General features: G+C 42.3%; 1 protein-coding gene across 1 annotated transcript in view; it reads left to right on the top strand.

The window, feature by feature from the left end:
• The window catches only part of DCX (doublecortin), a 111235-nt gene that overhangs the window by 81884 nt on the left and 14360 nt on the right, over positions 1-14991 (top strand). The window contains exon 4 of the mRNA XM_061178198.1: positions 290-427. Within this exon, the coding sequence (XP_061034181.1) occupies positions 290-427 (138 nt within the window). The remainder of the gene's footprint in view (positions 1-289; positions 428-14991) is intronic.

Here is a 14991-nt window from a genome sequence, read left to right as displayed (position 1 = left end):
TGATTGACTTGACTATTGAATTACCTGCCCGAACTGCTTTTCTACTCCTTCCCTTGTTTCCATGATTCAGGAATTTAAACACCTGGCTTAGCCCAGGTGACTTTTGAAAGTTTCTCCCATGCCTCCCTCTCCAGAGCCATCGTTCCTTCAAACAATGAGAACCACCTTGTAGTCCTGAGTCCTAAGGTGCTTTGGTATGTGGTGCTTATTGCAGTTTCCAGAGGTTGGTGAGATGCTGAGTCTTGGTTCTCCCCGGCTCTACTAAGCTGGCTGTGTCCTTTTCCACCAGAATGCCGAGTCATGAAGGGAAACCCATCAGCCACAGCTGGCCCAAAGGCATCCCCAACACCTCAGAAGAGTTCAGCCAAGAGCCCTGGCCCCATGCGCCGGAGCAAGTCTCCAGCTGACTCAGGTAACGACCAAGACGGTGAGTGCTCTTCTCCTAACTGTGCACGCTGACTTCATTTACAGAGGCCAGTACCCTCTGCATGCAGAGGAATGAGTTCCTCATGAACACCATTTGTGTCTCCATGAGACCAATTCTATCAATTCAGAGACTAACCAGCTCAACTTGTTTGGGGTCATGGAGACACAGCTACGACACCGATTCTACTCAAACGGATGCAGACCAGAAATCTGGCCCACTTGCCGTGCCTGCTGTAATGCTATTTGTCATGGTTGTGTTCATTGCCATCATTCTCAACGTCATCCAGCCAATGCACAGTCAATGAAATAATCAAGTCAAACATAAATTTGAGATAGAAAATCAGAATCAAAAACAAAAGCTAAGAAAAAAAGCCGCCTCCCTCAAAGTGTCAACATGGTGGATGCCCTTGAGCTTCAAATTTGACTTTGAATTTTTTAGAAGTCAAAACCAAAAGAGAAACAAAATAAATTGCATCATTCTCACAGGAGAAAAGGGACATATAGGCCAGGCTCTGAAAGGAAATAAAGACATTTGTCATATAGGATTTTATTTAGTGGATCGTGAACAATCTAAAAAATGTGGTCTAGGGATCACTGCTGACCCATGAACTATTTATCAGTGTGTGATGAGATTAGGAGCTTGTGGCAAATGTAAATCATGCCACTGAGCAAACCATTTACTTCATAGCATGATTTTACTGATAAAGGCAGCAGTGTGCTGCTTTACGTTCTGGTACGAGGTCTCGCACCCATAGCTTGAGTGGCACTGATCTAAAAGGCAAAAGGGCACAGAAGGCCAAGTTTAGAAGCTTAGTAGACTCATGCACAGACAATTTGAGTCCTTCATGGTAAAGAAATTATATGCTCCAGAAGATTTACACATTTGTCCTCCCAAAGCTCAGGGTTCACCATGAGAATTCTTCTAGCCTGAGAGCCTTGGGGCAGAGAGCAAAAGCACTCTTTATCGCTTCTTCAATTTGAGGCAGCTTGAGCAGCCTGTTGGCTTTGAAATGCCCGTGGCCTGGAAAAAAAGCCGGTCCTGCTGGCCTCACACTACCGTGCCTATCACCGGCCATCTCTTTATTCTCAAGCAGAAGGAACTCAACTGTGAAGAGGCAGCTCAGGCTTTTCATACTTCCATGTCTTTGCATACCCTGTTCTCCCGCACCTGGAATGCCATCCCTCAAACCTGCCACTCTTCTTTGCTTGAAAACTCCTATTCATCCTTCAACACCTCAAATAGAAATAGTTGTTCCATTCTCCGCAACATCATAGCACGTTATTCATATCTCTGGGGTAACATTCACCACAACTGTGTTGTAAAGTATGTATTTACTTGTATGTATTTACTTCCTCAACTAAATGCTGGTTCCCTCAAGGGCAAGGTGTCATGTTCATTTCTGTATCCTCAGTGCTGAGCACAGTACCTGGGTCCTAGTAGATGCTCAGATAATGCTTGTGAATGAATAGATGCATAAGAGCACCTATTTCACCCAGCATGGTACTAGAGACCCAATAAGCATGTAGGTAATATTTGCGGAAGGAATTAAAAATGCACGCGTTTGGTGATATTCTGATTAAGCGTACAGAACAGCACATGAATCTATCTAAGCAAATTCATATTGCTCGAACTACGAAGACCTAGATTTTAACACCTGGATTGAGAATGAAATTGTTTGTACAGGTTCTAAGCAGGGCCTTGCCAAAAAAATGGACTTTAAACAGTTGATCAAGATTCCTAAAGTCTGGCAATAACCACTTAGCTGATCATTTTTTCAGAAGTATCACTGGCTATTTCTGAGATTTCTAACCTGTATTACTTATCTCTTGCTATAAAACAAATTACTCTGAAACATAGTAGCTTAAAACAACAAACATTTTTTATCTCACAGTTTCTGTGGGTCAGGAATTCTGGGGTGGCTTAGCTAGGTGGTTGTGTCCAGCTCAGGATCTCTCATGTAGTTGAGGTCAAGGTATTAGTAGGGGCTGCAGTCATCTGAAGGCTCAACTGGGACTGTAGGATCCACTTCCAAGATGGCCATTGGCAGGATCTTTCCCCCAGACAGCAATTCAAGAGGGTGAATAAGGAAGAAGATGTGGTGCCTTTTATGATCTACTCTCCAAAGCTACACACTGTCACTTCTCTTTTAGTCTATTCATTAGAAGCAGTCACTAAGGCCAGCCCACATTCAAGGGGAGGGGAAGCAGCCTCCATTTCTGGAAGGGAGGAATATCAAAGAATTTGTGGACCTATTTTTAAACCATCACATAACCCATTAGTTAGAAATACTGGAGTGGCAGCAGTTTGAAGTAAATCGATTCTCTTTGCAGACTGTATCCAATTGGATTACCCAGCACACATGAACCCAACCACCTGTAATTAAACACAGTTTAAACATGTGTCAAATAATTGATCTCCAGCATACTACATGCAGAATTTCCCTTCTAAAATGTATGCACTTCACTGATTCTAAGATGTTGGAGACAGAGAAGGAATGCATTAGGACTCAATGAATATGTGTCAAATTGAAAGGAGTTATAATAGATCCCAACCTAGGCTTAGGCAGGCAAGATCTACTCTTATTCCTTCAGAACTCCCTTGCTAAAAGAAGGAATGAGGATGTATTCACACACACACGATAAACAAAGTAACCAATTTGAGGTAGGAAAATGGGACCTTACTTGGCAGATATCTGAATTACAAGCAGCCCCAGTTTCCTACCAGTAAAAAATCTAAAGTGGTATCCTCAGTAGAGAGAATTTAAATCTTCATTTCAGATAGTTCATGAGCATAAATGAAGTCAAACTCTAGTCTAGCCAACCTTCATGGCACTTTCCAGAACATCTGAGCTTATCTTAGATGATGTATTGAGAGCCTCCACATGATTTCTGCCCCAAAGGGTAAAAGGATTCACATAACACAACCTTGCCCATGCCATGGGAGTTTAGGGCCAAGTCTAGGACATCCACTCAGTGAACATTGCACAGGGGCAAAGCTGATCTCAGGCAAACAGGACTTTAGGTAAGGTTTAGATTTGACATACCCATTTTCCCTTTTCCACCCCCTCCTCACTCAGGACCATCTCAAGCTGGGAGGTGTAGGGGGATAGGATATGGAAGAGGAGGGAGAGACATCTCTCTAGGAAAACCCAATTAATACCACTTCCTAGCTTTGTGACTTGGGACAAGTTTCTTACCTTGTCTAAGGCTTGGTTTCCATTTTGGATAAGACAGAATTTGCATGTCTAGACAAAAATCATTTTCCATTGTTGTCAGTGATTTCCAGGGTTGTAAAATAGCTTCCACAGAATCAGAATCAGGTAACAAGAAGGGTGAGCTATAGACAATGCATAGTTTTGCATTAGCATAAATTTCTCCTTACAAACATAAAGAAAGAATTGTTTCATAAAGTATCAAGGTTTCCTGAGCTGTTAGCAAGGGACATATACAGATTAATATACATTTAACCAAAGAATAATAGCATTGTGTGGGGCTGAAATTCTTTGTTCTTTTGTAGTACATGGTAGTACCACCCTGTTTCCATTCTGTGTCAGTCTGTCTTAGATCTGAGGCTTGTGGATGGATCCACATTTCTTCATTCAACCTGAGTGACTAAAGGTTGTGGAAGATAGGCCATTTCCAGGGAATTTTCTACCTTCCTTTGATGGCAAACGAAAGCCAAAACTGTTCCTCTTTAGCCGGGATTCAAACCAAATGAAACATTGGCTCAGTTCAGGTTCAGTTAAAGGAATGTTTTGATGTTCTAGTTCATTAGAAAATATATAGGTTTGATTCTGGTTTGAACAAGTTTGCTAGCTTTTCAAATATATATATATATATAATATATGTATATATATAAATATATATATTTGGTCCAATTCATGGTTCAGTGAATATCTGGGTTCAGTTTGACTTGAGGTTTAGGAAATTGATGCTATTTGGTCTGTAATTTGCGTCATAATTTGATTCTTTGTTCCTTAGTCCTTAAGTTGTCTCTTTCCCATTCTGCCCATGAATAAATCAAAGTCCTTCTACTTTATTCCCTTCAAGTTCAGTCCCTACTCAGGCCAGTATTGAGTTTGCCCCCAAAGGGAATGTCTGTTGCTAAGCCCTAAAGTTGAGTTAAGGAAGGATTTGATTGTCTATACAATATTGCTATAAGGAGCTCTCATTCTCACTGGGCAGAGCTGACGGACTCTGAGAATCCAAGTCCCATTAGCCCAGTTTGTCTTTAAAGTAGGGCAAGGGATTGTGTGGTAAGCAGGTGAAACCCGAGCCCAGAAGGCTCCTATGGAATGTTTGAAGGAAGTTTGTGCAGTGCTCCCTTTTGATTAACCTAGGACTTACCATTTGATGGGCAAAGGTAAGCCTGGCTTCAGAACTAAAGGAAGACATTTCTGTGTCTCTCTCTATTTCCATTTTAGCCATTAATGTGTTAATTTTTCTCTTTATGCAGCTACCCCCCAATTGAATTGAATTGAATTAAAAGGACAAAGTCAGCTAGTTGCTGGGAAGGAATCTTTTCTTTTTCTTTCTTTTTTTTTTTTTTTTTTTAAAGGAGCCTCCAAGGAAGCTAGTTCCCACCTGAGAGGATTGTAATGTGATAATTAGTTTGCTATTCTTCAATAGTATGTCATTGTTTTAGCAACCCGATGTTCTCCACCCTCCTTCCCCCAACCTATGTGCACCTATTCCTGAAAGTCAAATCTTCTCTGTTCCCAAACGCCCAAGAATGAATGTCTTCTCTACCAAAATACACAGCTTTTGAAAGGGGAGGTCAAGGGCCACAAAACAGCCAGGTGAGGGTGCCCATGGGAGAATAGTATCCGGGAGTCCTCTTCTGAACCAAAGACGCTGCTTTGGGTTGCCTAAGATGGAGGGACCTGGATATTCTGACCTTCCTGAATGTGACTGTCTGGATGTACCAGCTCGGTCTAATAAAAATAGAATGCAAGCCACAAATGCAAGCCTTGTATGTAATTTTAAAGTTTCTAGTAGCCACAGTTAAGCTCAAAGAAACAGGTAAAATTAGTTTTGATAATGTATTTTATTTTACTGAATATATCTGAAATCTTATCATTTCATCATGTAACCAATGTAAGAAATTGTTGAGATATTTTACATTTGTTGAAATGGGATTGTATTTTACACTTACAGCACACCTCAATTCTGACTAGCCACGCTTCAAATGCTCACTAGCCATATGTGACTAGTAGACAGCATAATACCGTTCTTCTGCAACTGAGAGAAGTTCCAGATAATGATCTTTTACATGAAGTAAATGCTCTACACTTTGCAAAATATTTCCAAACCTATCATCTCAGTTGTCACTCATAATAGCACCATGGCTTAAATTGGGAAAGGAAAATTATCCAGTTTTTTTTAGATTGGAGAACTAAGATCTAAAGAGGTTCAGTAAATCTTTCAGTCTTCCCGGTATCTATTTAGTACTCAAGAACGAGAGCCCAGCTCTCCTGACTCCCAGGTAGGCGGTCCTTGCATTGTCCTTAAATCAGGGTGTAGAAGCTCCAGAGTGGTGAATAAACGGTCTCTGTTGCATGGTCCTTGCTTCTCTGCTTCCTTCCACCTTCCCCCACCTCCAGGCAAGGGATGTGGAGAGTCTGGGAGAGGGGGGTGGTATCTGTGTCATTCTCTTTGTGCAGCATAGAGCAAGCCATGAGTAATTAAGCGCCTTTGTTTCCAGTGCCCAGTCCTAGACACTCCATCAGCTCCCCTACTGTCAGTCCAAGGGGAAGTGGTGCCCTTGGCGAAGCTATGGGAAGAGAAAAACTCCCCTTGCCTCCTCCCCCATTCGAATTCTTTCTAAAACCACAGCTTACGTCTAGTTTAAGTGGAAGAACTGTCCTATATATAAGGCAACTTTTCCATTGCCATTGGAGAGCCGTTTAGTAAATGGTTGGAGCAAGCAGTCAAATGCCACCCCCCCCCCCCCGCCCCTGTCCCCGAGCACTCCACACAGCACGGGATGCGGCCGTGCTAACCCATCTCCCTGCAGTAGCAGTCCTAGCAACCTGCTGCAGCCGGGGACTTGTGTGTTTTTTGGCTGCGTTGGGTCTTCATCGCGGTGCGCGGGCCTCTCACTATTCGCGGCCTCTCTTGTTGCGGAGCACAGGCTCCAGACGCGCGGGCTCAGCAATTGTGGCACAGGGGCCTAGTCACTCCGCGGCATGTGGGATCTTCCCAGACCAGGGCTCGAACCCGTGTCGCCTGCATTGGCAGGCGGATTCTCAACCACTGTGCCACCAGGGAAGTCCTGGGACTTGTGTTTAAATACAACTGATTCCCCAAATTTTTGGTGGAGTAACTAGTAATGCTAGGTGCTATGAGGAAAAGAAATGATAAGATGAATTACCTGTCACTAAGAAGCTTATGATTTAGGGCTTCCCTGGTGGCGCAGTGGTTGAGAATCTACCTGCCAATGCAGGGGACACGGGTTCGAGCCCCGGTCTGGGAAGATCCCACATGCCGCGGAGTGACTAGGCCCCTGTGCCACAATTGCTGAGCCCGCGCGTCTGGAGCCTGTGCTCCGCAACAAGAGAGGCCGCGAATAGTGAGAGGCCCGCGCACTGCGATGAAGAGTGGCCCCCACTTGCCGCAACTAGAGAAAGCCCTCGCACAGAAACGAAGACCCAACACAGCCATAAATAAATAAATAAATAAATAAAAATAAAAGTTAAAAAAAAGAAGCTTATGATTTATTTGGGGAACCGGTATGCATATAAATTTAACAAAAATTTTTATTTACAAATACTTACATAGTTCATATGTGCCAAGCAACCATTCTAATCACTTTACGTGTATTAACTAGTTTAATCCTTACAACAACTTTACGAGGTAGGTGCTATTATCCCCATTTGCAAATGAAGAAACTAGGGCATATGAACGATGTGACCTGTCCAAGATCACACAGCTAGTAAGTGGTAGAGCTGGGATTTGAATCCAGGCCATCTGGCTCCACAGTCCACAACGTAACCATTGCACTGAGATGCTAAATAAGACTTAATGATAATGGTTTGTTTAAATGCCAAATGCGTGAGAGATAGGCAGTAAGTGCTATTGGAAGTACTGGAGTTTGTGGGAAAGAGAGTTCATTGGGGGCTAGGGTGCTAAGGGAAGGCTTCCTGGAAGAACTGGGGCTTGAAGGAGAATTAGATTTCAATTGATAAGGAAATGGATATTTCTGGCAGCAGAGAAAGCATGAACAAAAGAGCAGAGGTGGTGATGAATATAGCATATCGGGGTACAGAGAGGCGACCATTAAATCTACATCTCCAGCCCCAACCTTCCTTCTGGATGTCAGTGCCATGAATGCTTACCAGACAATTCTGCTTATATGTGCCAAATGCAACGTGCCTAAAAGTCAAAAACATTTCCTCTCCCCAACTCCCTGACAGTAGAATCAATTCTATTCTCTTCCCCAGGCCCAACACCTTGGCGTTATCTTTGACTCTTCCCACTCTTTAATCCTTCATGCCCACCATATGCTGTTCCTGTTGTTGAACCTTTGAAACATCTTCACCTTTCCCACACAGAAGTCCCTTCCTTCCCCTCATCACCTGATGCCTGGATTACTCAGCACACGCCTACATAGCATCTCTGCTTCAAATCTCTGTCCACTTACACATCTGCTGTGGCGCATTACTCATCCTAAAACATGGCCATTATGTAACTTTCCTGCTCCAATACCTTCAGTGCCTCCACATGGAGTTCACTGATCACCCCCGCCCCCATGGTAAGGCTGAGCGAGTAAAAAGAGAGAAGAGCCGACAGCTGAAGACTGTTCTGGGGAGCACAGCAATAACATGCAAAAACCAGAATTATGGGCTTCGCTCGGGAAAACTTCAGTCCTCTAATGCCTGACCTGCTAGCCAAAGAATTAGTGTTCAGCCGGCATAGGTTGATAAATCACCCCCTGTGGAAGGGGATTTCCTAACTTGGTGCTTCAATTCCTTCCATTTCTAATAATGGCAGTAGTAATAGCAATAGAAGATGTCATTACTGAGCCCTCCCTATCTGCTAAGGCACCTGGCTAAGCATTTTATATGTAGTCTCTCATGTACTCCTCAGAACAACAACAATTGACATATGCACTCTTTTTATTCAAATGTTACAGTTGAGGAAACAGACTCACAGAGGGTAGGTTACACCCAAGGTCACACATCTAGGAAATGGCTAAGCCAGGGTTTAAAACCCTGACTGATTCCAAAGCATATGTTCTTTCCACAAATAAGAGCAGTGTAGTTTCTTCTAGTTCCTGCCCCATAAAATTGGGAGTGAGTGTTGACAACAGGCGTGCTCCACCAGAAACATGTCCCCAGCAGAACCACCTTCGACTGGAAATAAATGTTGTCAGCATTGTCAAGCCTGAGAAAATAATCTTGGCACATCCAGCAGCCTTCTTACAGACGTCCTCTTCTTGAGGGAAACTGATCTGTGCCAAAATATTATACAACTGGGTACACATATCTGTTCTTTTGTTTGTTTGTTTTGTTTTTTTTAACATCTTTATTGGAGTATAATTGCTTTACAATGGTGTGTTAGTTGCTGCTGTATAACAAAGTGAATCAGCTATGCATATACATATATCCCCATATCCCGTCCCTCTTGAGCCTCCCTCCCACCCTCCCTATCCCACCCCTCTAGGTGGTCACAAAGCACCGAGCTGATCTCCCTGTGCTATGCGGCTGCTTCCCACTAGCTATCTATTTTACGTTTGGTAGTGTATATATGTCCATGCCACTCTCTCACTTCGTCCCAGTTTACCCTTCCTCCTCCCCGTGTCCTCAAGTCCATTCTCTACGTCTGCATCTGTATTCCTGTCCTGCCCCTAGGTTCTTTTTTTTTAAATAAATTTATTTATTGATTTATTTCTATTTTTGGCTGCATTGGGTCTTCGTTGCTGCATGTGGGCTTCTCTCTAGTTGCGGCGAGCAGGGGTCACTCCTCGCCGCGGTGCGCGGGCCTCCCATCGCGGTGGCTTCTCCCGCTGCAGAGCATGGGCTCCAGGCACGCGGGCCTCAGCAGTTGTGCCTCGATGGCTCCAGAGCGCAGGCTCAGTAGTTGTGGCTCACGGGCTTAGTTGCTCTGCGGCATGTGGGATCTTCCTGGACCAGGGCTCGAACCCATGTCCCCTGCATTGGCAGGCGGATTCTCAACCACTGCGCCACCAGGGAAGCCCTGCCCCTAGGTTCTTCAGAACCATTTCTTTTTTCTTTAGATTCCATATATATGTGTTAGCATACGGTATTTGTTTTTCTCTTTCTGACTTACTTCACTCTGTATGACAGACTCTAGGTCCATCCACCTCACTACAAATAACTCAATCTCGTTTCTTTTTATGGCTGAGTAATACTCCATTGTATATATGTGCCACATCTTCTTTATCCATTCATCTGTTGATGGACACTTAGGTTGCTGCCATGTCCTGGCTATTGTAAATAGAGCTGCAATGAACATTGTGGTACATGACTCTTTTTGAATTATGGTTTTCTCAGGGTATAGGCCCAGTAGTGGGATTGCTGGGTCGTATGGTAGTTCTATTTCTAGTTTTTAAAGGAACCTCCATACTGTTCTCCATAGGGGCTGTATCAATTTACATTCCCACCAACAGTGCAAGAGGGTTCCCTTTTCTCCACACCCTCTCCAGCATTTATTGTTTGTAGATTTTTTGATGATGGCCATTCTGACTGGTATGAGGTGATACCTCATTGTAGTTTTGATTTGCATTTCTCTAATGATTAGTGATGTTGAGCATCCTTTCATGTGTTTGTTGGCAATCTGTATATCTTCTTTGGAGAAATGTCTATTTAGGTCTTCTGCCCATTTTTGGATTGGGTTGTTTGTTTTCTTGATATTGAGCTGCATGAGCTGCTTTTATATTTTGGAGATTAAACCTTTGTCAGTTGCTTTGTTTGCAAATATTTTCTCCCATTTTGAAGGTTGTCTTTTCGTCTTGTTCATGGTTTCCTTTGCTGTGCAAAAGCTTTTAAGTTTCATTAGGGCCCATTTGTTTATTTTTGTTTTTATTTCCATTTCTCTAGGAGGTGGGTCAAAAAGGATCTTGCTGTGATTTATGTCATAGAGTGTTCTGCCTACGTTTTCCTCTAAGGGTTTGATAGTGTCTGGCCTTACATTTAGGTCTTTAATCCATTTTGAGTTTATTTTTGTGTATGGTGTTAGGGAGTGTTCTAATTTCATTCTTTTACATGTAGCTGCCCAGTTTTCCAGCACCACTTATTGAAGAGGCTGTCTTTTCTCCATTGTATATTCTTTCCTCCTTTACCAAAGATAAGGTGACCATATGTGTGTGGGTTTATCTCTGGGCTTTCTGTCCTGTTCCATTGATCTATATTTCTGTTTTTGTGCCAGTACCATACTGTCTTGATGACTGTAGCTTTGTAGTAGTCTGAAGTCAGGGAGCCTGATTCCTCCAGCTCTGTTTTTCTTTCTCAAGATTGCTTTGGCTCTTTGGGGTCTCTTGTGTTTCCATACAAATTGTGAAATTTTTTGTTCTAGTTCTGTGAAAAATGCCATTGGTAGTTTGATAGGGATTGCATTGAATCTGTAGATTGCTTTGGGTAGTAGAGTCATTTTCACAATGTTGATTCTTCCAATCCAAGAACATGGTATATCTCTGAATCTGTTTGTATCATCTTTAATTTCTTTCATCAGTGTCTTACAGTTTTCTGCATACAGGTCTTTTGTCTCCCTAGGTAGGTTTATTCCTAGGTATTTTATTCTTTTTGTTGCAATGGTAAATGGGAGTGTTTCCTTAATTTGTCTTTCAGACTTTTCATCATTAGTGTATAGGAATGCAAGAGATTTCCGTGCATTAATTTTGTATTCTGCTGCTTTACCAAATTCATTGATTAGCTCTAGTAGTTTTCTGGTAGCATCTTTAGGATTCTCTGTGTATAGTATCATGTCATCTACAAACAGTGCCAGTTTTACTTCTTCTTTTCTGATTTGGATTCCTTTTATTTCTTTTTCGTCTCTAATTGCTGTGGCTAAAACTTCCAAAACTATGTTGAATAATAGTGGTAAGAGTGGGCAACCTTGTCTTCTTCCTGATCTTAGTGGAAATGGTTTCAGTTTTTCACCATTGAGGACGATGTTGGCTGTGGGTTTGTCATATATGGCTTTTATTAAGTTGATGCCCACTCTATGCCCACTTTCTGGAGGGTTTTTATCATAAATGGGTGTTGAATTTTGTCGAAAGCTTTTCTGCATCTACTGAGATGATCATATGGTTTTTCTCCTTCAGTTTGTTAATATGGTGTATCACATTGATTGATTTGCGTATATTGCAGAATCCTTGCATTCCTGAGATAAACCCCACTTGATCATGGTGCATGATGCTTTTAATGTGCTGTTGGATTCTGTTTGCTAGTATTTTGTTGAGGATTTTTGCATCCATGTTCATCAGTGATATTTTTAGTTTTTTAAGGAACCTCCATGCTGTTCTCCATAGTGGCTGTATCAATTTACATTCCCACCAACAGTGTAGGAGGGTTCCCTTTTCTCCACACCCTCTCCAGCATCACATATTTGTTTTGCAACAGGGAAATCTCTTCTCTCCCTTATTTAAAAGATTCACCACTGCATGCTGTTCAAGACTCTGAAGGGAATAGATTTAAAGTTCAAATTCCAACTTCTGAACTTACGGTATCTCACAACTTATGAATGAATTTGGTCTGAGAACTGGCCCTATGATCAAATCAGTGAAGAACTGTTTTTGGGCCCCTTAGTTCTTGCTTCCCTACTGGATGGTTCTGGGGAGAGGGACAAAGGATTTCCACTGAGCAGAAGCAATTAGCCAAACCAATCCATACACCCCGCCCAAGGGCTCTTTGGAATGAATGTGTGAAAACCACAGGCCCTGTCTCTTGGCCTTGTTCTGAAGTAAGTTGAAACCACTTTGGTTCTACTTGGATGGCCTTCCAGAAAACCTCCCTGTATAAGTAGGGAGAAACCAGGGTGTCTTTGGACTGGAATGAAGGAACACTTAGAGCATCTCAATATGAGAAAAAAATGAGGAAGTGGCTGAATCGTATATTGAGATCTCCCTCTGCAAGGCATTAGGGAATTAGAAAAGACAAGACAGAGAACCAGTCACTAAAAGGTCATGGTGGTATGTGATATGCTAACTTTGAGGGAATTTTGAAATGAATCTGTGAGCAAATCCTCAAGTCCACCATCCATTGAGAAGAAGCAGTTTATACCCTTTAAGCAAGTCCTACACTCTCTGAGCCTCTATATCCTTGTGATTAAAAGGAGACCATTAATTCCTGGCTACCATCTCTTGGGGTTATCAGGAGAATCATGTGAATTCATATATTGCAAAATGCTTTGAAAACAATTGTAGAAATACATCTGCAATTATTAAGGTGGCTCTGAAATTATTGTCATGGCTTTTTTTTTTTGTAGACTGAGTTATTTATTTTCAGTGAGCAATATTTCAAAATAGACATCCAACCAAAACCAGTAGACTTGATTTTGAGTTGAGCTTAAGTGTTGCGATTAGAATGGGAGGGAAAAGCCAGAGCTAAGTGAATGAGTATTAAATCAGTTTGCTCTCCAGTCAAAGGTTGGGTGAAAACATATGTCAAACTGGCCCTTTTCTTCCTGTGCCATGCAAACTTGAACCCAGAAAGTATAATGACTTATGTAACTCATTGCCCAGACAATTCTTTAATCACTGTACCTGGGGCTACTTACATCCACCTTACACACAGTTGCATCCTGATTTCCAGGGATCAGTCCAGCCTCCAGACAAGGGAATCCATAGTCTAAGAGCTCAGCATCAACTTGTCAGGCTGGTGACCATACTCTGCCCTTGGCCGCCCATGCAAGGAACTGAACTTTCTCCTTGTTCTTTGGGAACTGACTCCGTCCACCTTGTTCCTCACTCCTGGGAACCCGTATTCCCCTACACATTTAAATCCCTGCAAATCTAGTTAATTCAGCCTAGTTACCTTACCCGCCATCTTTTGTTTGGGCTTGTCCTGTTCTATTCTGATGGAGCCAAGGATTTAAAAACAAGCGCTGGGGAATGGGCAGGTATAATCATTCAGAGAAGCTAGTTAGCCAAGACTGTGCCAGGCCAAGCTTGGCAATTGTGCTGCATACCTGAGGGGAGTGACAGGGCACAGATACCATCTTCCCAGAGGCATGTGGCATGAGGGTAGTTACACGTCTGTCTGGCTGCTCTGTCTGCTATTGTTTCATGACATTTTCTATGAAACCCAGTTGGTAGGGTGAATGGAAGATAGCTCTTGCTAATCACTTTCTAATCTAAACTAGATCAAGTAGGATAAAAGCCTAGAAGACGAGCATAAGCTCTGGTGTCTGCCTCTACCTGCTCCTATTTCTTTCTTTTTTTCTCTGCCACAACTCTTCTCCTTCCTTCCTACCCGCCATCAGAAAGTTGTCGTAAGTAGGAGTCCCAGAAGCAAATCACGTAAAAAAGGAAGAGCAATGTAGCAAAAACTGAAAACAAACCAAAACACACATAGGCTTTGGAATCAGAGAGACCTGTGTTCAAATCCTGACTTTGCTACCCCTAACTGGAGCGAGCTTCTATTTCCCCAACAGAAATTAGAATACGACTAGATGAGGCTCTGTGTGTGTGTGTGTGTGTGTGTGAGAGAGAGAGAGAGAGAGAGAATGGAAAGAGAGAAAAGAGTGCCTGGCTTATCACAGACACACAGTAAGCATTATTATCCTGGTTTTTATTGATAAGACTGATAAGACAGCCTAGGAGATTGAAAAGTTCCTGATGTACCTTGCTGTAGAGGGGAAAAAATGAACTGCACGATGAGAAGAAAGAAATAAAAGGATTTGGACCTATGAATAAATAAAAGGTGACGACAGTGAGGCAGTGCTGTGGTTCTGAGGAGGGAAATGAGAGAGACAAGTAAAAGAGGGCAAACACTCCCCCCATACATTCTCAAATTGCAGCTGAGAACTGGAACATCAGAGACAGGAGCTAAAGATGTTTAGTAAAGCAGAATAAAGGAAAATGAGGGCTATCAAACCGGTGTTATTTCCAGTCACTCTCAAAATGAACTGTGACAGCTTTCCATGTGGATTTGCCAATCCAAGACTATGCACAGTTCGTCAGACCCTATTTTCATCTTTCCCTGCTACTTCTTTTACGTGACATTTATATGAATTGGCTTCAGAATTCAAATCAAATGGCACCCTCCCAGATTTTTTTCCCCACAGAACCCCTAGAAGAAATGCGTATGAGAATATATTTTTATGTAGTCTGCTCCTTCAGCTTGTAAGGAATTGACATTTGCCTGTACGTGTCTATATTTTCTTATTTCTCTATGTCCATCTTTGCGTTTGATTCCATCAGGGAAGTCTGGGAAAGTGTCTACGTTTTTTTCAACAATTAAATTAATTGTAGTTAAATGGTTAAAAACTGATTTTCCAAATGCTTATTGAATGTTGATGACAAAATTAAATCCTTTATTTATAAGCAGCTTAAGATTGATCTGGGGATTGATTGATTGGGGGAGTGGCAGTGGAACATATATA

Source organism: Eubalaena glacialis, chromosome X, assembly GCF_028564815.1.
Source record: "Eubalaena glacialis isolate mEubGla1 chromosome X, mEubGla1.1.hap2.+ XY, whole genome shotgun sequence".
Taxonomy (NCBI): Eukaryota; Metazoa; Chordata; class Mammalia; order Artiodactyla; family Balaenidae; genus Eubalaena; species Eubalaena glacialis.
The sequence above is the reverse complement of the archived record's forward strand: the minus strand, read 5'-3'. Positions and strand labels throughout refer to the sequence as shown.